The sequence below is a fragment of the Gopherus flavomarginatus genome, chromosome 9, assembly GCF_025201925.1.
Source record: "Gopherus flavomarginatus isolate rGopFla2 chromosome 9, rGopFla2.mat.asm, whole genome shotgun sequence".
Classification (NCBI taxonomy): domain Eukaryota; kingdom Metazoa; phylum Chordata; order Testudines; family Testudinidae; genus Gopherus; species Gopherus flavomarginatus.
Genome location: NC_066625.1, coordinates 91,910,278 through 91,933,987, shown reverse-complemented (window position 1 = coordinate 91,933,987; position 23,710 = coordinate 91,910,278). Strand labels below are relative to the sequence as shown.

At 64.0% G+C, this 23,710-nt stretch overlaps 1 protein-coding gene across 1 annotated transcript; it reads right to left on the bottom strand.

Moving 5' to 3' along the window:
- Positions 1-344: 344 nt before the first annotated feature.
- On the bottom strand, positions 345-22,715 carry SEMA4B (semaphorin 4B). Its single transcript, XM_050967334.1, has 14 exons — positions 22,458-22,715; positions 9,494-9,654; positions 8,935-8,997; positions 7,838-7,936; positions 7,182-7,281; positions 6,583-6,699; positions 6,052-6,209; positions 5,598-5,779; positions 4,738-4,888; positions 4,113-4,323; positions 3,904-4,019; positions 2,910-3,082; positions 2,346-2,440; positions 345-1,905 (listed from the first exon to the last, which is right to left on the bottom strand). The coding sequence occupies exons 1-14, from the start codon at positions 22,558-22,560 to the stop codon at positions 1,121-1,123; spliced, it is 2,514 nt and encodes an 837-aa protein (XP_050823291.1). The 5' UTR covers positions 22,561-22,715; the 3' UTR covers positions 345-1,120.
- Between the last annotated feature and the right edge of the window lie 995 nt (positions 22,716-23,710).

Genomic DNA, 23,710 nt, shown 5'->3' with positions numbered 1-23,710 from the left:
TACTGAGCACGGCCCCGCTGGGAATGTTCCAGCCTTACCTCCTGGCCAAGTTTTCATGGGAAAGTAAAAGGCAGCAGGGGGACCCCCTGCCCCAATTTCACCCCCTGCTCCAAAGCCTGCAAGCTCCAGTGCTGCGCAATGAAGTGGTTACAAGAAATGTTACAATGGATTGTCCCTGGTCTCTCGAACGGCTGAAACTTCCCCAAAGCCTTCAGGCTGAGGCAGCCCCAGCATGGAGAATTTCAGTCTGTGCGGTTACAATTCCCTGAGCCGGGGCTTCTGCTCACAGCCCTATCACGCCCCATGCCTGCGTGGGCAGCGGCCAGGCACCGCGCACTCACTGCTCACCAAGACATGTGGACTTTATATAAAAAAAGACTGACGACAACAACTCATTTCTGTGCAAGAACGTCCACAAACGGTGTGAGCCGGTACGGTGACAGCACTCCCACAGCAGCGCCTGCTGCTGCTCAGACGTGCTCACCGGGGCTCAGTTCACATTGTCACATAGTAAAAACAACCCAAAGCACAAACGCACAGAACATGCCCAGACCCAGCTCCTGGCAGGCGCCAGGACATCACAGCGGGATGGGGAACGAGAGGGATATGAGACAGATGAACTCTCCTGCCTGGCCACAGAACTGGCTCCACGTGCAGGCAGCAGCATGCTCACACATGGCAGTGTTAGACGTGCCACACGTGGGCAGCTTCACCTCACTAAGGTCATAGGTCCCCACTGCACCTCTCCCAGCACCAGAGCCCCTGGGCCTTCCCGGAACGCCCTGCTTCTGCACCAAGCAATGGCCCCTGGTTGCCAGAGCTGTCCCATGGGTGACAGGGCTGGGGCGAGGGCTGCAGGGGAGTGTGAGCGCACCCCAGATACACGGAGGGGCTCTGCCTCCCTGAGAACACCTCTGGAGAACATGCTACATCATGCTGGGGCCGCCCCTCCCCTGCTTGGCGCGGGGCAGTCTGCAGGTCGTTGTTACAGCCAGGGTCGGTGGCAGCCCAGCCCCACGCAGCCCCACCATGCTGTGGCCTGATGGCACAGGTCTCCAGGAAGGCTCAGTGGAGCTGGGGCTGGTGCATCTCACCGGCTCAGCTCATGTCCCCAGCCTGGTCACACCACGGAGTCCCGGATCTCGGAGCCCAGCCGCACCCGGGGTCTCTGGCAGACCGGAGAGACCTCCACGAAGCTCTCACGGATGCTGAGGGGCCTCCTGTCCGACTGGGAGAAGGCTGGGCTGGTGCCTGGGGGCGCATGCGGGGGGGTGCTGATGGAGCTGTCAGTCAGGGCGTGGTAGCCCTTGTGGTCGGGTGCCGTGCTGGGCAGGCTGCTGCCGTTGAGGGGCAGGCTCTCGACGGGCAGCCCCACCTTCCTGTGGCTCCCGCTGGGGCACTCGCCCTGCTTGAGGAAGGCCTTCATGCTGTCCCGGTGCCGGCAGAGCACGAAGAGTGCCAGCAGCAGCAGCGCCGCCCCGAACAGCGTGCACATGACCAGGAACTCAGGCCAGTAGCTCTTGCCGTCCTGCCAGGAGGAGACGCTGCCCACGGCAGAGGTGCTCCGGGAGGTGCTGATGGTCTCCAGGGCATCCTGGCCGGGCAGGGACCTGCCCGCTGTGTCCAGGGGCACATGCAGCACAGGGGGCAGCTCCTCCACCCCCACACAGTAGCTTGCCATCAGCTTCTGGAAGCCCTCCTCCAGCGACCAGCACTCATAGGTGCCCAGGCGCTCCTGGCTGCCCACCAGGATGAGGGCTCCGTCCGGCAGCACCAGGTAGGAGGAGTTGATCTGGGTCCCATTGTGCACCCACAGTCGCGAGGCCAAGTTGGACAAAAGCCGGCACGGCAGGGGCCTGACCGCATTGGGCAGGAGCCGGATCTGCTGGCACTGTGGTCCCTCTGCTGCGGAGGAAGCCACACAGGCAGGTCAGGAACCGCTCCGGCCAGCTGCCTCCCCCTGCTCACGCCGGGCCCGGGGCACCCGTGGGGCAGCGACTGGGGTGTGGGAATGGCCAGCAATGGCCCAGTGTCACCATGATGGGGGGAAAGGGGTGGCCATTGGGGACCCAGTTCTGGGCAACGGCAGGGTCTACGCGCATGTCAGGGGCGTGTTCTCACTCGGGGGTGGGGGCGGCAGCCATGTGTGCTCCTAGAGCGCCCCCAGTTGGTCAGGCCCTGGCAATGATGCCACCTGCCCTTCAGAGGGCAATGGCAGCTAGACTGGATAGATGGGGGATCCTCTTGGATCCTTGTGCAGAGGTCCCAGAGCGCCGTCCCCCTCCCACCCCACAGCAGGCTTGCAAACCCCACCCCCGCTGGGTCCTGCCCCAATGCCTCCTTACCTGGGGGTCGGAGAAGGCGGGGGATGGGCAGCGACACGTTGCCTGCTTGGCAGAGCCTCTCCGTGTCAGCGTCTTCGATATCCTGGGCCCAGGGTCTGCAGGGGGAGACTTGCAGTGAGCGTGGCCTGTGCAGGGAGGGGGCGAGGAGCAGGGCCGAGCGTGGGGGGGCGTGGAGAGCTGAGAGGGGTGAATGTGGGGCTGGCCAGGCTGAGTGGGGCGGGGCTGGCTGAGCCGAGCTGGACTGGCGGCATCTGGGCGGGGCTGGGGGCGGTGGCCGAGAGGGGCGGTGGGAGGGGCTGGGGCTGAGAGGGGCTGGGGCTGGAGCTGGCGGCTGAGAGGGGTGGGGCTGGGGCTGGGGGCGGCTGAGAGGGGCGGGGCTGGGGTTGGGGGCGGCGGGAGGGGCTGGGGCTGGGGCTGGCGGCTGAGAGGGGTGGGGCTGGGGCTGGGGCTGGCGGGAGGGGCTGGGGCTGGGGCTGGCAGCTGAGAGGGGTGGGGCTGGGGCTGGGGCTGGCGGCTGAGAGGGGCGGGGCTGGGGCTGGCCGGGCCCAGTAGCCCAGCACTTACTGGGGGTGCAGCGGCAGCTGCAGGTGGTACTGGGCGACGCTGCGGCAGGCCTCCCCGCTCCAGGCGCAGTAGGGGTCCCGGGACAGGACGCACTCCCCACAGCTCCTGTACAGGCTGCAGTTGGAGAGGGGCACCTGGGCTACTGCCGAGTAAGAGGCAGCGTAAAGCAGGCCCTGTGCAGGAGAGAGCAGATCGAGAGCTGGTCCAGCAAAGGGCGTGTGCCTGAGTGTGCACACGCGTGTGTCACCGAGATGTCACCGGATGGGATCTATGTGGCAGGTGCCATTCGTGAAACCCACATTTACCTGTCGTCTGTGTCTGAGATCCCCGCCCTGTTGGCAGGCAGGAAAGGTTAAGTGGGCTCTGCTGACTCCCCCAGGCGGGGGGTGTTACCCCTGCAGGGTATGGGGAGCAGCACCTCTCTGGGGAGACAGGCTCTAGGGTGTGGGCTGAGCAGCCCAGTGGGGGCAGAAGGGCGGAGTCGAGCCGCTCTCTGGTTGTGAGTTTCTGTTGCTAAAGCCAAACTGGGGATGACGGAGTTTGCCTCAGTTCCTGATGCTGGGCAGTGCCTGCAGCACAGACCCTGTCACCTGGCTCCCCCCGGAGATGGGGCCGTTGGTTTTTCCTGATGAGCATGTTTCAGTGCAGGAAACCCTACCCAGGGAGGGAGGAAGCCGGAGCCAGCCATGCTGGGAGCCATTCGGCGGTGAGACAAGACGTGAGCCCAGGCTTCGCCCTGGCTCCTTCAGTTTTCCCCCTAGGCTGACCGAGAGCACTTGGCCCCTTGGGGCATGCCCAGCCCCAGGGCAGCAGGACAGGGAGGATGGCTGTGCAGAGCACCACGCAGAAGGCAGCTCCAAGGCTGTGTATGGGAACAGCTCCTGCTCCCCTATCCCGTCCACCCTGGGTCATGTGCCCCCAGCCCCCCCATGTTGTCTGCTGAGGGAGGGCAGGGTGAGGATGCAGGAGTTTCCCATCATGCTTGCTGGCTTGCCTGGCTCTGGTCCAGCAGCAGCTTGTGGACTGGGTGGCCGGCATGGAAAAGGCAGATCTCCTCGATGATGTGCACTTTCTGGTTCACGCTCACGGCCTTGTGCAGTCGCCCGTCGTCTGCAACGCACAAAGCGGGGACACTGAGCAGACTCACCTGGGCTGGGAACACCCTGCCTGGCTGGCTCTCATAAGCTCCCCAGGGAGACCCACCTGTGCCCAGGAAGAGGACATCGTAGGTGTGGTGCAGGCCCTGCACGCGTTGCACGCAGATCTGCTGGTAGTGCACGCGGCTCTGCAGCAGGAGTGGCTGGCTCCGGATGGCGCTGTCCATCAGGAAATGATCCTTGATGAAATTCAGCACGCGGTCTGGCATCTGGAGAGAGGAGTTGATCTTCATGTGCCGCGTGCGGCTGGTGATGCACTGGTGGGGCAGAGAGGAAGAGAGCTAGACACGGACAGCACAGCCCTGCAGCACCGAGACAGATCCACGGCCTGCGGTCCCAGTGCACAGCCCCCAGCAGGGAGAGCACACGCAGCTGCTGAGCCTCCCCACCAGGGGGCATTAGTGAGGGCAGGCGCACACACATACACAGGGGCTGAGTGCTGGCACCTTTCACACCAGCCTCTCCTGGCCCACCCCCAAGCTGCAGCAGCCCCCGCTAAGAGCCTGGCCAGGAGCTCGAGGAAGACACCCAGGAGCTGGGGGGCGCTGGAAGGTGGCAGTGTGGATTGGCTCAGGCTGTGCTGATGTGACCAGGCTAGAGAGTCCAGTGCCCCAAGGAGCAGGCAGGTTTGGGGCAAGTCCTGCCCGCTGTGCTGGGAGAGGGGGACGTACCGCTCCGGGCCGGGGCTCTGGCACGGGGCTAGTGTCCGTGTACCACTGCTGCGTCTCACGGTTCACCTCCTTGTAGAACCCGCCAAAGGCCTTCTGCACGTCATGCATGGCGAAGGCACATACTGCGGAGCTGCCAGGGCCCCCTTTGTTCCTGGCACCAGAGGGGAAATCAGCAGCTAAAAAGGGTCCTGGAACCACCCAGAGACACCCGGGCCCTGCACGGCCCCAGCAGACAGCTCAGCCCCTGCAGGCTGGGCACAATCCACCCTGACATACAGCTCCCCACAGCACCTGGACCAGGCAAACAGCTGGGACACATAATGGGAGGGGAAGAACTGTCAGCAGCTGCAGGGAGCGCTCCCTAAAGGGGACAGACCCCATGTCCCATTCCCTGCCCCCCTGGGCCAGCCAGTCCCTGCCCTGGGGCCATATCAGAGCCAATGCCCCCTAGCGTGGAAAGGCCCCAGGTCCCATTCCCCACCCCTCTGAGCCAGCCAGTCCCTACCCTGGGGCCGGATGGGAGCCAGCGCCTCCTAGAGGGGAAAGGCCCCGTGTCTCATTCCCCACCCGCCTGGGCCAGCCAGTCCCTGCCCTGGGGCCATATCAGAGCCAGCACTCCCTAGCATGGAAAGGCCCCAGGTCCCATTCCCCACCTCCCTGAGCCAGCCAGTCCCTGCTCTGGGGCCATATCAGAGACAGTGCCCACTAGCAGGGAAAGGCCCCAGGTCCCATTCCCCGCCCCCCTCTGCTAACCCAGGCTAACCCCTCTGCTGGCAGTGCACCAGGGAGATGCCCTGGTCTGGGTCCGAGTGGCTCTAGCTGGAGCCAGCTGCAGGGCCCTGTCCCGCACCCGTGCTCACCACTGGGAGGTGAAGACGCCATAGAAGACCGTGTCTCTCCAGTGCCGCTCGTCTGGCGTGAGCACGAAGACATCCTGCAGCACGTTGAAGGGGAACCCGTCGTCAGGGCGCGAGCACAAGAGCTGGGCCTTGAGGAACGTTGTCCACCTCCGCTGCAGCACCCGCTCCCCACCCAGATCCCCCTGCCAAGGAGAGAGCGGGCGTCACCCTGCGCTGCCCCGGCCCCTCGGTGCAGCAGAGAGGGGCAGTTGCGGTGGAGCCTGGAGAAGCAGGCAAGCTCTGTGGGCAGCAGGGGGCGCTGCAGGCCCAGCCACAAGCACGTCAGGTGAGTCCATCAGTGACACATGCACAGGTGTGACTCTACCTGCACCATTTGCATGTGTGACCAACCTCATCACGCACCTTCCCTGGCACGTACGCGTGACCACCCCCCAGAGGACAGTACGCGGCTCACCTTGCACACGCGGGCGATCCGCGACACGATGGTGTTCTCGAAGAAGTCGAACTCCTTGCCGGTCTCGCTGAAGAAGAAGTACACCTTGTCGTCGTCCCCCTCGGAGCTGCCAAGCGGCAGACTCTCCCGCAGGTAGGCTGAGCCCACGAAGGCTGGGTCTGCATCCCAAATACAGAGCCCTCAGTGCCAGCCCCCTGGTATGCCAGAGCATCCTGGAGTCTGGGCAATTCATCGCTGGGGGCGAGACGCAGCCTCCTCTGGGGAGGAGCGTGGCAGTGACAGGAAGGAAAGAAGCCAAGTTTGCCTTGGGGGGCTCCCAGCCAAGCAGTGACCCAGGCCAGCCCTATTTAGCCTGGGAGAGGGGACAGAAGGGCAAAGTCTGACTGGGTCCAGCAGCCTAAGCCCACCCTGTCCCCGCCAGGCCTGGTCGACACCTCCTCATGCTCCTGGAGCTTGTCTGGGCCGCCTGTTGCTCGCTCCAGTCTGGGTGTGCCTGGAATGGGACCCTGCCCTGCCCCAGCAGCCCTGCACCTTGCAGCCAGTTGAGGGAGTTCTCGGTCTTGAGGGAGATGCGGCTCTCCTGGCTCCGGTAGATGGTCGGCTCCTTGCCCTGGAAGTCGCTGACGGTCCCAGCGTAGAGCTCACCATCTGCCAGGGAAAGACAGACCCGCTGGCATAAGGAGGGACCGGTTCCTCCCTCCCTGCTGCTGGCACTGGGTCTGGAGCAGATCCAGCTGCCATCTCCCCTCATTCGGGGTGGCTGCACCAGGGGTTTCTCCAAGCCCCCACCAGGGAGCCGTGCTGCAGTGCTCTGTGCAGGGGTCCGTTTCACAAGGGCCGATGGCTCTGTGCCAGGTCTATCCCACTGCTGCCATCCAGCTGAAGGCTCATATTGTTCCAGCCAGAAGGAGACAGAGAGAGCAGAGCTCCCAGGTGCCTCCTATGGCCCGGCCTGGCAGCAATGGGTGTGGGCACCACGCGTCCCTCTGCCAGGGGGCCAGTGTCACCCCACTGGCTCCATTTCTGCTTCCGCTGGCTGTTCCTCATCCACGGGCTGGGCCGCAGGGTGCACAGCCATTCCCCCAACCCCCACCCTGGGAGACCCAGGGGAGGTACCAGCCCCTCCTTACCGACCATGATGGCAGTAGATCTGTATTGGGGGTCGAAGGGGCAGCGGCCTTTCCCATCCTCCAGCAGCAGCTCCCTTGCCTGGCTGAAGTTCTGCACATTCTGCAGAGGGGAGGATGCTCTGAGCGGGAAGAGTCCGGTGGGGGGGAGGCGGGGCCAAGAGGGCAGGTGGGGTGGGGAGGGGAGGGAAGGGAAGGAGCCGGGGGAAGGCAGGTGTGGTGTCTCCTTCCCTTTCCTTACGTCCCCAAGGTATTTCACCGGGCAGGTTACTGAGTCCATCCAAGTCCCTTCTGCTGTCCCATCACACCCCAAGGCCCTTGCCACTGTCCTGCCAGGGCTCAGAGCTGGGCCTGGAGTCCCGCCAGGGAGAACTGGGTGCAGGAGGGATGCTGGGAAGGGATTGGCTCTGGGGCCCACATGCTGATCCCTAATTCTGCTCAGCTTTCCCTTGGGCAGCAGACCGTCGCCCAGCCGGTTCGGGAGGGGCAGGAATAGTGAGCTGTGTCCCTGGGGTGACAGGGACTTGTGCTGCCTCAGAGCCTGGGCCACGGGTGCAGGGAGAGCCCCCAGACCAGTGCTCCCTGCAGGCAGAGTGGGGCAGTGGAGCAGGGCAGGGGCCGGGCAGAGCTTGCACTGAGAGGCCCCGTGCAGCACTCACGAGGTAGGTGCACACAGGACTGAAGGCGCCGGTCCCGCAGGCATACAGGTGGCTGCTGTTCAGCTGCAGCAGGATCTTGATGTAATTGTGACAATCCCTCTGTGGGGAAGGCGAGAGGCACCGGCTCAGTCTGCCCCACGCAGAGGCTCGCTTCTCCCCAGACACAGCACCCGCAGCCCCTGCCAGCTCTGCCACCCTGCCCTGGGGCCAGCCCTGCTGCCCTGCTCTGCCCAGGTTCTGGGCCTGGCAGGGAAGTGCAGCCCTGGGGCCCCGGGAGCCCAATGGGGTCTATGGACGTGGATGGAGCGACCGGGGCCAAACAAACACCAGCCCCCACGGGACAGGCCAGGAGCCCGGGCCTGTTTCAGTTTCTTACCTGAGAGACAGCCCCACCAGCAGCACAGCGCCCCCTAGTGCCACCCTGAGGCAATGGGGCCAGCCCTGACTGCCGGGGGAAGCACTCCTGCTAGTCCCCCACCCTCACCCCACAGCACAGAACCCCCTAGTACTGCCCTGGGACCAGCACTACCTGCCGGGGAGAGCGTCCTCTGCTAGCCCCACCCCGCTCCCTGCCCCAGAGAGCCCCCTAGCGCCGCCCTGGGACCAGCACTGCCTGCTGGGGAGAGCGTCCCCTGCTGAGTGCCCCACCCTGCTCCCTGCCGCACAGTGCCCCCTAGCGCCAGCACTGCCTGTTGGGGAGAGCGCCCCCTGCTGAGTGCGCCACCCCGCTCCCTGCCCCACAGAGCCCCCTAGTGCCACAGTGGGACCAGCACTGCCTGCCAGGGAGAGTGCCCCCTGCTGGCCACACCGCGCTCCCTGCAGCACAGCACTCCCTAGGGCCACCGTGGGACCAGCATTGACAGCCTGGGGAGAGCGCCCCCTGCTGAGCCTCTGGCCCACAGCACTGCATCCAGGCAGCGCTATGACAAGGGCTGGCTGCAGGCCCCACGCTGACTTTAATTGCCCCGCTGAGCACATTCAGTTCAAGGCCTCTCCCCAGCAGTGGGCCCGTGTCCCCAGTCCTGGCGCTGCTGTCCCATCCCCATGGTCTCTTGGCACAGGCGGGCTAGCAGTGTGCTGTCCCCAGGAGCACTCACCTGGGGGTCCTTGCCCTTGAACACACACTGCTTCTTCCTCTCCTCGTCCGCGCTCCAGGGCAGCTGTGGGCGACGGGAATAGTTATCAGGAGAGCCCTCCCTGGCAGCGCCCCCACTAGCAGTCAGCTGCCCCAGGCATCCCACTGCCAGCCATGCTGGGAAACGCTGCCTGGGTGCGGGAGCAGCTCTCACGCCGGAAGCTTGGAGCCCAGAGGCGACAAGATGCCCCGCTCTCCCAGGCCAGTGAGCCAGCAGGGCGTGGGGTGCGTGAAAACCGGCGCCCTGCTCCTCCGAGAGGGCCTGGCTTTGTGCTGAACTCATCAGCCCCAGCTCGCTGTCCTGCCGGCTCCCAGAACATGCAGCCACGTGCAGGGCTCGGGAGAGATGCTGGGAGCGCCGCACGGGAGCCTGCACCAGGCCCATCCCCAGCACTTGCCCCCGCCCACCTGCCTGCCCAGCCAGCGTGCTCCTGCCCCAGGGGCGGGTCCAGCCACCCCTGTGCCCGCGGGCCACTCTCCCAGCAGTGCCCTGTGAGTTTGGGCCGGGCCAGGTGACTTACGAGCTGGTGCTGCGGGCCAGGCTGGAAGTGGCTGGTGTTGAGGGCGAAGAGGAACTCGCGGGCTCCCACGTACAAGGTCCCCCCATCCGGACTCAGCAGCAAGGTTGTGTAGTTGGTGACTCCGTCCTTCTCAAACCACCACACGGGTCTCTCGGAGGAGTCTAGGGAGACCCAGCAACACACTCGTCAGTGTATCTGGGGCTCCATGCTTAGAGTCTGGGCAGAGAGCCAGACCCACCCCTGGGCATCCCAGCACCCCAACGCACAACCTGATCCCCCGCCATGGCACTGGGCAGCCCCCAGCTCTCCAGAATCCACACACTGGCACTGCCCACTGCTCCCCCAGCAGGGCTGGCTCCTCCCTGCCGGTACAAATGGCAAGTCATGAAACATGGACTCACACCGCCAACTCTGCCGGTACCCCTTAATCCCGAACTGCAGCCCCTGCTAGCCCATCTCTGGGCACCCCCACAGCTCTGCGGTGCCCCTTAATCCCAACCTGCAGCCCCTGCTAGCCCATCTCTGGGCACCCCCACAGCTCTGCGGTGCCCCTTAATCCTGACCTGCAGCCCCTGCTAGCCCATCTCTGGGCACCCCCACAGCTCTGCGGTGCCCCTTAATCCCGACCCGCAGCCCCTGCTAGCCCATCTCTGGGCACCCCCACAGCTCTGCGGTGCCCCTTAATCCCAACCCGCAGCCCCTGCTAGCCCATCTCTGGGCACCCCCACAGCTCTGCGGTGCCCCTTAATCCCAACCCGCAGCCCCTGCTAGCCCATCTCTGGGCACCCCCACAGCTCTGCGGTGCCCCTTAATCCCAACCCACAGCCCCTACTAGCCCATCTCTGGGCACCCCCACAGCTCTGCGGTGCCCCTTAATCCCAACCCACAGCCCCTACTAGCCCATCTCTGGGCACCCCCACAGCTCTGCGGTGCCCCTTAATCCCGACCTGCAGCCCCTGCTAGCCCATCTCTGGGCACCCCCACAGCTCTGCGGTGCCCCTTAATCCCGACCTGCAGCCCCTGCTAGCCCATCTCTAGGCACCCCCACAGCTCTGCGGTGCCCCTTAATCCCGACCTGCAGCCCCTGCTAGCCCATCTCTGGGCACCCCCACAGCTCTGTGGTACCCCTCAATGCTGACCCGTAGCCCCTGCTACCCCAGCCCTGGGCACCCCCACAGCTCTGCCACTGCTTATCATTCCCAACCTGCAGCCTCTGCTAGCCCAGCGCTGGGCTCCCCACAGTTCTTGGAGCCCCTGAGGGCTCACAAGGACCCTATGGCCATTTTGTAACAAGAAGCTGGCTAGGCCCTTTGACAGAATGGGACTTCTCTGTAATATTCTGTATGAACACTGTGTGCCTCAGTTTCCCCTATATGCTGCATTAACTAGCAGTTCAGAAAAGGTTGTTCACTCTCTGCAGAGAGCCAGGTGTGACTGACCTAGCTGTCTGGGGTAAAGGCCACTCCAATTGCCCGGACATTTGGTACCTAGCAACTAATGACTATAGATGGCCCACGCACACACCCCTCCCCCCTCCGCAGGAAGCCAGCCAGCTTCGCCTGGGAACAAGAACAAGGACTGAGAGGGGCCAGGCAGGGTTGTTAAGTGGAGGCTGCTGGAAGCTGGAGTCTCCTGAACGGTGACAAAAGAGGCTTCAGGACAGACCAAGATGGACCAAGCCTGGGCTGGGTTGGGGACTGGTCCTGCTTTGAGCAGGGGCTTGGACTAGACACCTCCTGAGGCCCCTTCCAGCCCTGGTAGTCTGTGATTCTGTGACCAGGCTGTAACTTTGTTCTGTGCTACTCCAGGCCTGCCTATGCTGTGTGCAGCTAAACCTGGCTGCTTCTCCACTGCCACTGGGAGTGCATTGCATCTCCCTCTGGTGCCCGTCTCAGGTGGACTCTGCAGGGTGCCCAAGGTGCTGAGGTTCAGTGCCAGGAGGTGGCAAAGCAAGTGGCTTGCCCTCGTGAAAGGGTCTGGCTCACTGAGGGGGTCTCCCAGGCCTGTTCCAGAGCACTGGACATGTGGATCCGTGACAGGCCCTCTGGCTGGAAGGAGACCCCCTTGCCTTGGTTTCTGGTTTGACTGGGTTCTTTCCCTTCCCGGGCTGTAATGCCAAGCCACACAGTCAAGCCTTTTTATTCTGGTGGTTCCTGGCCTGCTGGTCTCTGCCATGTGCTGCCCCCAGGGCACGCTCCAGGGGCTTCCTTAGCCTGGTGAGGATTAACTCAAACCCACCTCCTGGCTGCCAAGCAGGCCCTTCAACCTGGCAGAGCCCTGGAGTGGCTGGAGAGCATGGCTGGTTCATCTGTCACCAGCCTGGGGCCCAGCCCCCCAGGCCTTGCCCGGGGAAGTCAGTGTGTGGGGGAAGTCTGGGCTGCAGCCTGGCAGCCCCTCCTGGGTCTGTGCTGGATTCTCCTGGGAGTTTTGCAGCAGCCAGAGCCACAGGCCCCAACCCACCTGCAGATGGGAGAGCGGCTCTTCATGTGAAAACCAACTTTCCTATGAGCGCCCATCCCAGCAGCAACCCATGGAGTGGGGGTGTAGGACCCAGCCCCCTAACTCTGTTCCCTACAGAGAATCATATCTGGCAGCCGGGGCCTGGCCATTTGGGCCCACAGATCTACTGCCTCGGTGGAATACAAGGGTAGCTGCTCCTGCTGAACTTCTGGCCTTGGGGGCTCCTGGCCCCATAGCACAGCTATCCACTCCCTGCACCAAGCCCCTCCGCTCGAGTGGACTCCAGGCCCAGGGGGTCAAGCAAAGCAGTTGGTCTCCATTTACTGGCCTGCTGGGGATCTGGAGCGGGCGTGGGATGGACTTGGCTGCCAGATCTGGTGTGTTGCATACACTGGGGAGAAGCAGCAGCTGCATGTTCTCCCCCTATGGCTCGTGGGACCAGGAGAGCCAACTTCGACATCTCCCGCTCTAGCTCCTCAGCCGAAAGTGGTGCTGTGGCCATGGGGATGCAGGGTAACAGGTCACCTCCTCCTCCCTTGTCTGCCCTAGAGCCCGTGGTGGGGTGGGGACTGTCAGGCAGAGCAGGACGATGCAATGGTGGGACACCTCTGTAGCCAGGCGCAGTGCCAGCTGAGTGCCCTGAGGGGCTTTGGAAAGAACAGCCCTTCCCTGAGAACCCGGGCTGGCTGCGAGAAGGGGAACTAGAGCCAGGGATCTGTGCCAACAGGGCCCTGCGCTGGCTCAGCCTTTCTGCCATGAGGCAGGAACATTCTGCTATGAGCTCGGAGACATCCCGGTGCCCCAGCAATCCCCCGCCATGAGTCCCCGCCTGGGAAGCACTCGGGGAGAGTCCGGGCTAAGCCCCTGGGGCCAAGCAGAGGCAGGTGCCTGGGAAGGGCATGTACCGGTCAGGGAGGCAGTGCCCAAGGCCCACGCCGATGTGAGGGATCCCGGCTCTGGGACAATGGGGGACAGTGCGCAGAGCAGGCTGGGGGACGCCTCATGGAGCTTCAGCCCAGGCTCTCACCATCAGCCCTGACCCCCGCTGGCCTCCCCAGCACTCCACAACCCCCTCCCAAGGAGAGGGTGCCCCTGAGCAGTGGGGAGGAGCTGGGGCAGGGCTGTGAGGAGGGAATCTGAGGCAGTGGGGTGGAAGAGGGGAGACTGGGGCCAGTACTGTCCACCTATTTCCCTGCCATCTTCGCTGCTCCAGCCTCCCAGTGAGTGGGGTGCGTGGGTGGGTAGGAGCAAGGGGGCTGGCATAGGGTTGGTGGGCAGGGAGCAGGCTGGTATCACTCTGGGACTGCCAGGGCACCTGCCCCATCACTCACTGCCCACACAGCATCACGCTGGGCACGGCTCCCCCTGCCTCCCTCATCCCAGGCCACGATGCCTAGACCCAGCAGCTGTCAGGGGACCCGGCAGGCTGCGTTGCCCTGGCGCTATGGCTCTGTCCTCCTGGGTGCTGCTGCAGGGCAGCTCGCAACCCCCAGTGCCCCTGCCACAGGGCCCAGCCCCAACAATACCCCCCGTGCCAAGCCCGAGGGCACTGCTCTGCCCACGCTGGCAATCACCCCTCACCGCCTCGCTACAACACCCCCTCAACAGCCCCCCACCCTGCCTCACACAGCAGCCAGTTACCAGCCCCCCTGCCCTTTCACAGACAGGCTGTGCCACAACACCGCACCCCTTGGCAACACAATGCCACCCCCACTTCCTGTCTCTGCACTAACGCAACGGCCAACCTGCCTGCCCTTTGCACCCCCAGCCATCCTGCTGCCCCTCTGAGTGCCCCACACGGCTCTGGGTGGCCCACCGGCTCGATCTGCAGTCCTAAGAGCTCGTTATGTTGCTCAGCAGCGGCTGGAGAACTCCCAGTGCCTCTCAGTGCCCAGCCAGGCGAGAACTAATCTCCCCCCACACACACGCTGCCAGCTGATTGCCAGGATCCAGGGACAGGCTGGGCACTCAACCCGCACCAAGTGCTGTGCTGAGACTCACAGCAGCTCTGCTCTGCACTGCGGGCAGCGCTCGGAGAGGCACAGCAGGGAATGGCCAAGCCTGAGATGCAACCCTCCGGCCCTCCTAGCTACATGGAGCAGTGCATGGTGGGAGCTGCCCCCTGCCCAGGAGTCGACCCCCAGCCCTGCAGAGCCCCTAACCGGGAGGAGAGGGTGGGAGTCAATCCCCGGCCCTGCAGAGCCCTTGGGGGGAGGGGACGAGTCGATCCCCGGCCCCGCAGAGCCCCCAGCTGGGGGGAGGGGGCGAGTTGATCCCCGGTCCTGCAGAGCCCCCAGCTGGGGGGAGGGGGCGAGTCAATGCTCGGCCCCGCAGAGCCCCCAGCCGGGGGGAGGGGACGAGTTGATCCCCAGCCCCGCAGAGCCCTTGGGGGGAGGGAGCGAGTCAATCCCCGGCCCTGCAGAGCCCCCAGCCGGGGGGAGGGGACGAGTTGATCCCCAGCCCCGCAGAGCCCACGGCCCGGGAGCTGGAGTCTATTTCCACAACAGAATCACTAATGCCCACGCGCACCACTGCAGGCTGCTGGGCTGTCCAGGGTCGGTGAGGTGGAGTGATGCCCGGCAATAATGGAGCCCAGCTCAGGGCAGCAGAGAGGACACCGCTCTCCTGAGTGCCCGACAGACCCTCTGGCAGCCAGTGATGTGCAGAGCACCGCAGGCAGTCTTATGCAGCCGGGCAGAACGGTGCCACGAGAAATGCCACAGACTCGCCCCACCACCTGCCCTGTGGTTAACTGCCAACCCCGTACCATAGCTGGCAATGCTCAGCTAGGCCTGGCTGACGATTCACACCTGGCGGGGGGCCTGATCCTGACATCTTGGAAGCAGCATGGCCTCCCCAGCTCAACCCTTCCTGGGCCGAGGCTCCGCCTCCTCCGGCCAAACCAGGTTTGAAGCACTAGCTGCAGCCCCGCCCGGCTGACCCCCCCAGGGCACTTGCCTCCTCCTGCCCTAGCAGCAAGGACAACAGGGAACCATGTTGAGGGCCCAGGGACTCCTGTGCACAACTACGGCACTGCAGCTCTGCCAGCACAACCCTGGCACGCAGATGCAGCCCAGAGCCATGGAGGGGTTTCCTCCACCTCCCCGAGCAACAACAGCGTTCTTCCATCCCCTTCCTGCGTCTGAACCGGGGGCCAGTGTCGATATGTCTCTGCATTAAGCATCTTCACATAACTTTCATATGACTTTGTATCATGCCTCTATTTTCCTACAACTTTGTATCAGATCCTTATATAGAAAACTTTGTACTGAGCCTTGGTATAATGTTAAAAAAATGTCTTTTTGCTAGGAGTAGAATACGCTCTCCCCTCCCTCCTCCCCTTGATCAATTGCCCTGTTGGATGAACGAGGTGTTAAGGAGCCAGGCATGGAAGGCAGCACCTCCAGACAGCTGCACCCCTTGGAGAGGGGATGGGAGCCAGGCCCAAGAACAATAAAACCTGTCCAGTGGGCTCACTGAAGAAGAGCAGACACATTGACGGCCTCGGGGGTTAGAAGCGAGCACCTTCTTTTGAAAACACCCTCTTTGAACAGCATTGGGACAGCACCCTGAGAGAAGCAGTACAAAGGACCAACGGACACAGATACAGATTTTGCATTTGGCACAGATTTGCATGACAGGGAAGCTGCTATAAATATGAGGTGTCTTGACAAGATGAGACCCAGGGTCATCTGCGTCTCATCTTGTCAACATGGGAGTATCGATCTGGATCGGCAGAAGCCCGGCTCCACCCCTCCCCCATCTACATCACCTGGCCAGTGAAGTTAAGGGGAGCAACTAATTGGTAACAACAAGACAGAGAAAGAGAGAGAGAGTGTGTGAGCGCGCATGAGTGTAATATATCCTGTGCATACGACAGTGTGGGTTGATGCATGTATTACCAATAAATGTGGCACTTTGCCTTATTCCCCCTGAAAAGATCCTGTGCGGTACAACACTGGAGGGCACCACTGTGCTGCTGGGGGTCACATACGTGTTACGTGCAGACCAGGCCTCTGCAGAGGAACACGACATTCAAATTGCCAGATGGGTGTGATCACAGTTCTACACTATCACCACATCCCTACCGGATGCCACCAGGTCAGGCTGGGCACGCTTGGGGAGTGAACAGCTGCCAGTTTGCTGGCCTGTCCCTGAGATGGGCTGGTTTTTAAAGCCTGCTCTACGGGCTGGGAAGCGTTTGTTCTGGCTTCAGTAGCTGTGCATCTCGACAGGTCGGTTTAGAACAGCAGAGGGGAAAAATCTCCCGACAGACAGCAGAAGTCAAAGCGACTCAATCACTGGCCACTAATTCAGCAGGGAAAAAATAATTTTACAAATTCTCGGTCCAGCCCCCTGCCGCTGTCTGGTTCTGCGGTGAATCAGGAGCAGCAACATGGAGCCAAGCTGGTGGGAGAGGAGTGCCAGGCCCAGAGATCCTGTGCCATGCTCAAGTCGTAGAACACCTGCACAATATTCTGCTGCCCTGTGAGAAGCAGCCTGAGCAGAGACTGACCTGCCCCCACCGCACACTGCTAGAGGGGGAAGACCTCAGGCCATGCACTCAGACCCCAACCCTGTGCTCCTGATGCTCAGAGCCCATCTACCCACATCGCCCAGGCATGCCAGCCTCCCGGCCCAGAGGATAGCACTGCAGGAGGGGGCAGCATGGACAGGTTCAGACAACAGGCAGAGTGGGGTTCTTGCTCATTCACCCCAGGCAACATCTCCTTTGGGCAGAGGACTCGGAGATTCCAGGGGGGAAGCCGAGAGCAGACAGAATGGGGCATGGAAGGAAGTGCTGGCTGGATCCCTGGCACACCCTGCCCCTTGCCGGGAGGCAGCTCCCCAAGGGCACTTCAGGACAGGACTCCAGGCTCCTGCAGGGCTGACTTACTGCCGAGCAGCTGCAGTTACCTGCCCTATGAGTGGGCAGGAAACCGGGCCCCGGAAGTGCTTCCTATCCCCAGCGAGGAGCCCTCTGACTCACAGCCCCAGCCTCCTCCCTGCCCAGGCAGCAGCTCTCAGAGAGGGAGGGTCAGCGTCACCTCCGCCTCGCTGTCTCCCCACTCAGCACACGCCTGCTGATGACAACTCCCCATCCCAGATCCCTCTCACAGGGGTCTATCCACCCAGGAAGGACAAAATCAGCTGGCATGAGCCTACAGGGCTGGGACAGTGATGACTGCTTGCCTGCAGCTCCCTGCTGGACCCCCCCTTGCAGGGGGCACCCTCCCACTGGCTAGCAACCAGAGCAGGGGGAACTGGTGATCAGGACTCCTGGGTTCCTTTTCTGGCTCTGCCACTGCCTCCATGTCTCTGTGCCTCGGTTCCCCTCTGTGCACCGGGCGGGTTAGTGACTCTGTCCCATCTGCTCAGAGCTGGGGGAAGGTGATGATGACCCGCTGTGATGAAGTGGGACTGTTCTTAATGTTTCCTCTGAATACTGTGTGGGTGCCTCAGTTTCTACCTGACACTCTTGTCTCCTGGAAACTAATGGCCGGGGCCCTTCCCCCCTGCAAGAGGATGCTAAAGGTGTGGGAGAACAAAGAGGTCAGGTAACCTCCTGGCTCACGAAATGAACTCAGCAGAGGAGGAGGGGCTGGAGGGGATTTCAGTTTGGAGCTGGCTGGGGATGGGAAGTGAGGGCAGATGGGGTTGTCTGGCTCACTGCCCCCCAGAATGGACCCGGCTGAGGGGTCCGGTTCTCTGTACCTACAAGTTCTGTTTTAGACCATGTTCCTGTCATCTAATAAACCTGTTTTACTGGCTGGCTAAGAGTTACGTCTGACTGCGAAGTGGGGGTGCAGGACCCTCTGACTTCCCCAGGACCCTGCCTGAGCGGACTCGCTGTGGGAAGCGCACGGAGAGGCAGAGGATGCTGAATGCTCCAAGGAGAGACCCAGGAGGTGAAGACGTGTGAGCTTCTTGCCCTAAACAAGTCTGCTCCAAGGGAGAGGAGGCTCCCCAAAGTCCTGCCTGGCTTGGTGGGGAGCAGTTCCAGAGCATGGCCCGGGGACTCCGTGACACCTGCTCAGACCAGTACTATCGCTACGACTCCACCTGCCCAGGCAGGAATGAGTCACAATTGCTGTGGACCCAAAGCTCCCAGGAACAGACTGAGCCAGCGGGCAGTGACTGTGGTGCAGAAGGGCCCCCACCTCCCAGCCAGCCCTGCCCACAGGCTCCTTTGGGCACTTGACATGCAGGGCCCCAAGAGCAGCTGCTCCGTTCCAGCCCACAGGCAGGGCCCACTCTGTGCTAGCAGGAGAGACAGGGAGCTCTGATGCCCATGCAGGTGCCAGACACAGACCCGGATCCAGCTGAGAGATCCTGCCTCTGCTGCCACCCCGAGAGTGGAGCAGCCACCCCAGCAGGGCCGGGGATGGGGCCCTCAGAGCAGCACAGAGCCCTTCCCTGAGTACAACCTTCCCTGAGCCTGCACCAGCCAGGCCCATAGCAGGAGGGGCAGGCATTCCCTGAGCAGCCTGGCAGGGAGCCTGCACTGCAGCCAATGGGACGTGTTGGGACAGGACCTGCTGCTTCCAGGCAAACCTGTTGGAGGTGAATGAGAGTAACTCGCCCTGCCCTGCCTGCGCGCTCCAGTGGATGGACCCTCTTCCCCGCTGGCACAGTGCACAGGGCAGGCCCCTGCTCTTCTGGGGTGACGGGCCAGGCTGTCCTCTCTCGGGGCGGGAGCCCACAGGGGCCAGGCTGTGCTAACCATTCGAGCAGCCTCCCCACACCCGCAGACTGGAGCGGAGCTGTACAGAGACAGGGCCCATAAACCAGTGTGGGCACCTGGGGCAGGGACTGGAGGCAGGGCTGAGCCCAGACAAGCTAGAGAACTGACCTGGCACGTCACGGGCAGGATGGGGCATACACAGAGATCTAGCTGTCCTGCACAGCACCACGGGCCCGATCCTGATCAGGGCGTCTGGGTGCTATCATGTATAACAGACACTGCCCCTACCCCTGCCCAACAAGCCCCAGGCAGCATATGGCCAGCGAGAACCAGCTGCATTCACCCGGCCAGAGCAAAGGGCGCCCAGTCTGAGATGCTTGTGAGGAGGGGAGCGCCCCCCACCAGCACCTCACCGGGGCAGCGCTGGGCACGGCCGTCCCCCATGAGCACCCATGGGTCGCTGGCCTGGCTGCAGCAGAGCAGGAGGGAAACCCAGATGGCAGGCTAGGGTGCTACTGGGAACAGACTCCTGCCAAAGGCTGTACAGTTTGACCCCGCTAGGCAGCAGGGAGCATCCCTGTGCAGGTGGGTCCCTGCCTGTCCACCCAACCTGAGGCGCAGTGCTCTCCCTTCTGCAGGTGCCCAGTGCCCCTGCACCACAGCCCTGAGCCTCCTGCAATCGGTAACAGCTCTACCGTCCCAAGGCCCAGCCGGGGTGGGCAGTGCTGCTGCCCCTGCAGTACCGCGACCTGTCCCAGAGCACAGAATGGAACCCAGGCTAGTCCCTGGCCACTGGGCAAACTGTGCTTCTTCGGCGCCGACCTCACCCAGCAGCTGGGCGCAGGGCAGGGCCCCCAGCACTAACCACGCAGGGTCCCGAATGCTCAACACACAGGACAGACCACCAGGCTGCTCCCCCTGGCCCTGGTGAGTGCAGCCTGAGAGCAGGGGCATGATAGACGGAGGGCGGAAGTGCCAGAGCCTTGCCCATGGAGAGGATGGGATCCCTGCAGAACACCCTGGCAAGGATGCCCTGGGGAGGAGCCTCTGCTCCCAGCAACAAGGCAGGATAGGACCCAGCAGAGCAGAAAGCAAACTCCCCCAGGCATGGTGGCGCTGGGCTGCCTTCTCATGTGCAGGGAAGTGCCAGCACCTCCCCTCCTCCACCATTCCAGGACGCAGTTCAAAGCCACCCTCTCTATTCAACCCTCCCTGGACCGGCTCCAGTCAAATACACAGACCCTGCCTTTCCCTCGCCCCTGCTTCTCCAGCCTGGCCTCTGGGCTTTCAGGCAGCCCTCCCATGCTGGGTGCAGAAGCCTGCGCTGCAGTGTCTGCTGTCTGGAACAGCCTCACTGGGGACAGCTCTGCCTCTCCACCCGTCTGACAGCGGAGCTCCCCAGGCTCCCACTGCCGGGAGCGGCTCTTTCATTGCTTCGCCCAATCCATCACTTACACCCACAACCTGGCCCTGCTGCACAGCCCAGCATGTACCGTGTGCCTGCCCAGGCTGCACCCCTCGGCTGGCAGACTGCCACGCAGGAGCCATTTGGAGGCATGCTCTGGCTTGCGGGGCTAGGCAGGGCACGGGTGTTTTGCAGCCTCAGCACCTAGCAGAGGTGTCACGAGGCATTTCAACATCAGGGAGAATGTAGGCTGCAGGATTGCACCACGGAGTTGCAGAACCGAGCACCATCCCACTGGCCTCTGGGGGAGGTCAAAGGGACGCTGGCAAGTGCTACACACATCACCTCGTGAGCTGGGGACAGAGCCACGGCAGGTGCAGCCATGTGGCAGGGCAAGCCGGCCCTTCACAAGCCCAGGCCCCTTCCACTCTCTCGGGTTCTCTGGGCTAGTCACTGTCCCTGGTTGGCCATGGGTTCCCAGCTCAGCAGGGAGTTCAGTGCAGGGGAAAGGCGCTTTCCACGGTCAGCAACGAACACTAGACGGGACAATTCTGCCCAGCTCAGGGCTTGCAAAGGAGTGGGTTCAACCCGCTGACGTCTGGGCCCAACCTACACAGAGGAGTCCCTGCGCTGCCTCACTGGGGAAGTTCAAATACGTCGCTCTACAGCCTCCAAGCTGCCCAAGCCCAGCCCCGTACCCCTCCAGCTGACCTACCCCAACCACCTCACCGCCTAATTCCTCCCCCTCGGAGCACCAACAGGGGACCAGCCCTGTACTCCTCAGGGCAACGTCAGAGCCCCTGTGGAGAGCTGTGCGGGGAAGACGTCCCGAGACCCCGCTCAGTCCCACGCCGAGGGAAGGGTCCTCACGCTCAGCTCAGAGTCAAGGGCAGGGGCAGGCTTAGTACGTCCCGGAGAACTGTACGTCCTGGAGAACTTGCAGTTCACAGAGAACTCTCAAGCTGCAGGCCTAGCCCAGGGCAGCAGGGATTCCCCCCTGACAGCATCATCTCCCTTTGAGCAACAAGTACCGGCCACAGGTGGAGGCAGGACCCAGGCAAGCTGTGTCATCGGTCAGGTCGGTCTCTGCAGTGAATAACTTTCCTGCTGTGGCCAATGAAGGCTGGCAGGGGTGACGTGGGCCCTGGGAATCGGCTGCCAGCAGGACACATGGGTTGAAACCCTGCAGCTCCAGAGAATGAGGCCAGCCAGTGTGCACAGGTCCTAACCAAGCTGTCCCTGCCCTCATCTCCCCTGCCCCTGGAGCCAGGGGTAGGGCCTAGGAGCAGCAGTCAGGAGCCACTCCCAAAAGCCGCTGTAACCCAGGCCCACGCACAGGGGTCAGTGAGTTGGGTACGACTAGCATGACCCGGAGCAAGGGCATATCCCTTAGCAGGTGCTCATCTCAGGTGCTGAGCCTTCCAGGGACACTCCATCAGCCTGGTGGGACAAGAGCCCGAAGGGCAGTGCTGCCAGCACAGGACTACGGGATAGAGACACAGACACAAACGCAGCCTCAGCCCAATCCCACTGCAGTGCAGCCGCTCCAGGGGAGCCAGGCCAGACTAGTACATCACACACCACAGGGTGGGGAGGGCGTTTCTCTGCTCTCCCGGCTCCCACGTTCCCATCACTGGGAGCAATTCCACACAAATCCCCATGGCCCGGCCCAGCCCAGCCCTGCCCAGCCTCTCTCCCAGTGCTCTGGGCCTGGGCCACACAGTGCCTGCAGCGCCAGCAGCCTCCTGCGTGGAGGCCAAGCTTACCTACACCCGAGACTAGACCCAGGGGTCCTGGCTTCTGTTCCTGGCTCACTATGGGAGCTTTGGGGAGTCCCTGCCCACCTCTGGGCTTCTGCTTCCCCTCGGTTGCTGGGGATAACACGTCCCTGGGGCCAGATGTTTGCAGCTGGAAGGCGCTCTGGAGAGGCCCATTTGTGACAGCACGTGGGTAGAGCTGATCGCTGTGCCACAGAGTGTGTGGAAGGCTCTGCACTTGGGAGCCTTCACACAACGCACACGGCTGGAGACCCCTGACGTGACCACACGCACTGCCCAGGAGAGCCTGCATGGGCGTGTAACACACCGAGTACCTGTTGGCAGTGATCTCTGCCCCAAGCCTCAGCTCCTTTAGCGCCCCAGGAAAACTCCCACGGGGCTTCCCCGCCTGCTCAGTCCACTCTCCTCCTGCCGGCCCCGCAGCCCGGCCGGGCCCCGCCACAACCCCCTGCCCACAGCTGCGGGGTTTCTCCCTCCTGCCCTCCCAGCAGAGCCGCCGGCCCCGGCGCGTTCCCAGCCAGGGGGCACCGGGCAGGGCCAGGCTCGGCGGGGCACGGGGGGCGCCTGCCCAGGGAGTGGCCGCGTGAAGCCCGAGCCCCCGGGTCCCCGGGCGAACTGCGGCCGCCCCGCACTCACCGTAGCGCAGGCTGACCCGCGGCACCGTCTCCTCCGAGGCCGAGAGCAGCAGCAGGGCCCAGAGCGCCGGGGCCAGCAGGGAGAGCGAGAGCCCGAGCCCCATGGCCGGCCGGGCTGGTGGGTCCGCGGCCGGGCCGGGCCGGGCAGCACAGCCAGCGGCTCCGGCTCCCTCCGTCCGTCAGTCCGCTGCGAAACTTTCCGCCCGCCCCCCGCGTGGCGGGGCCTCCTGCGGCAGCCAGATCTGGGGGGAGAGAGCACTGAGCGTGGGCGGCCCCGCCTGCCCCACGGCCCGCCCCATCCCATGGAACCCAGCCCCCCTGCCTCACGGCCCGCCCCATCCCATGGAACCCAGCCCCCCTGCCCCACGGCCCGCCCCATCCCACGGAACCCCACCCCACGGCCCGCCCCATCCCATGGAACCCAGCCCCCCTGCCCCACGGCCCGCCCCATCCCACGGAACCCCACCCCACGGCCCGCCCCATCCCATGGAACCCAGCCCCCCTGCCCCACGGCCCGCCCCATCCCATGGAACCCAGCCCCCCTGCCTCACGGCCCGCCCCATCCCATGGAACCCCACCCCACGGCCCGCCCCATCCCATGGAACCCAGCCCCCCTGCCCCACGGCCCGCCCCATCCCACGGAACCCCACCCCACGGCCCGCCCCATCCCATGGAACCCAGCCCCCCTGCCCCACGGCCCGCCCCATCCCATGGAACCCAGCCCCCCTGCCTCACGGCCCGCCCCATCCCATGGAACCCAGCCCCCCTGCCCCACGGCCCGCCCCATCCCACGGAACCCCACCCCACGGCCCGCCCCATCCCATGGAACCCAGCCCCCCTGCCCCACGGCCCGCCCCATCCCACGGAACCCCACCCCACGGCCCGCCCCATCCCATGGAACCCAGCCCCCCGGCCCCACGGCCCACCCCATCCCACGGAACCCCACCCCACGGCCCGCCCCATCCCATGGAACCCAGCCCCCCTGCCCCACGGCCCGCCCCATCCCATGGAACCCAGCCCCCTTGCCCCACGGCCCGCCCCATCCCACGGAACCCCACCCCACGGCCCGCCCTATCCCATGGAACCCAGCCCCCCTGCCCCACGGCCCGCCCCATCCCACGGAACCCCACCCCACGGCCCGCCCCATCCCATGGAACCCAGCCCCCCTGCCCCACGGCCCGCCCCATCCCACGGAACCCCACCCCACGGCCCGCCCCATCCCATGGAACCCAGCCCCCCTGCCCCACGGCCCGC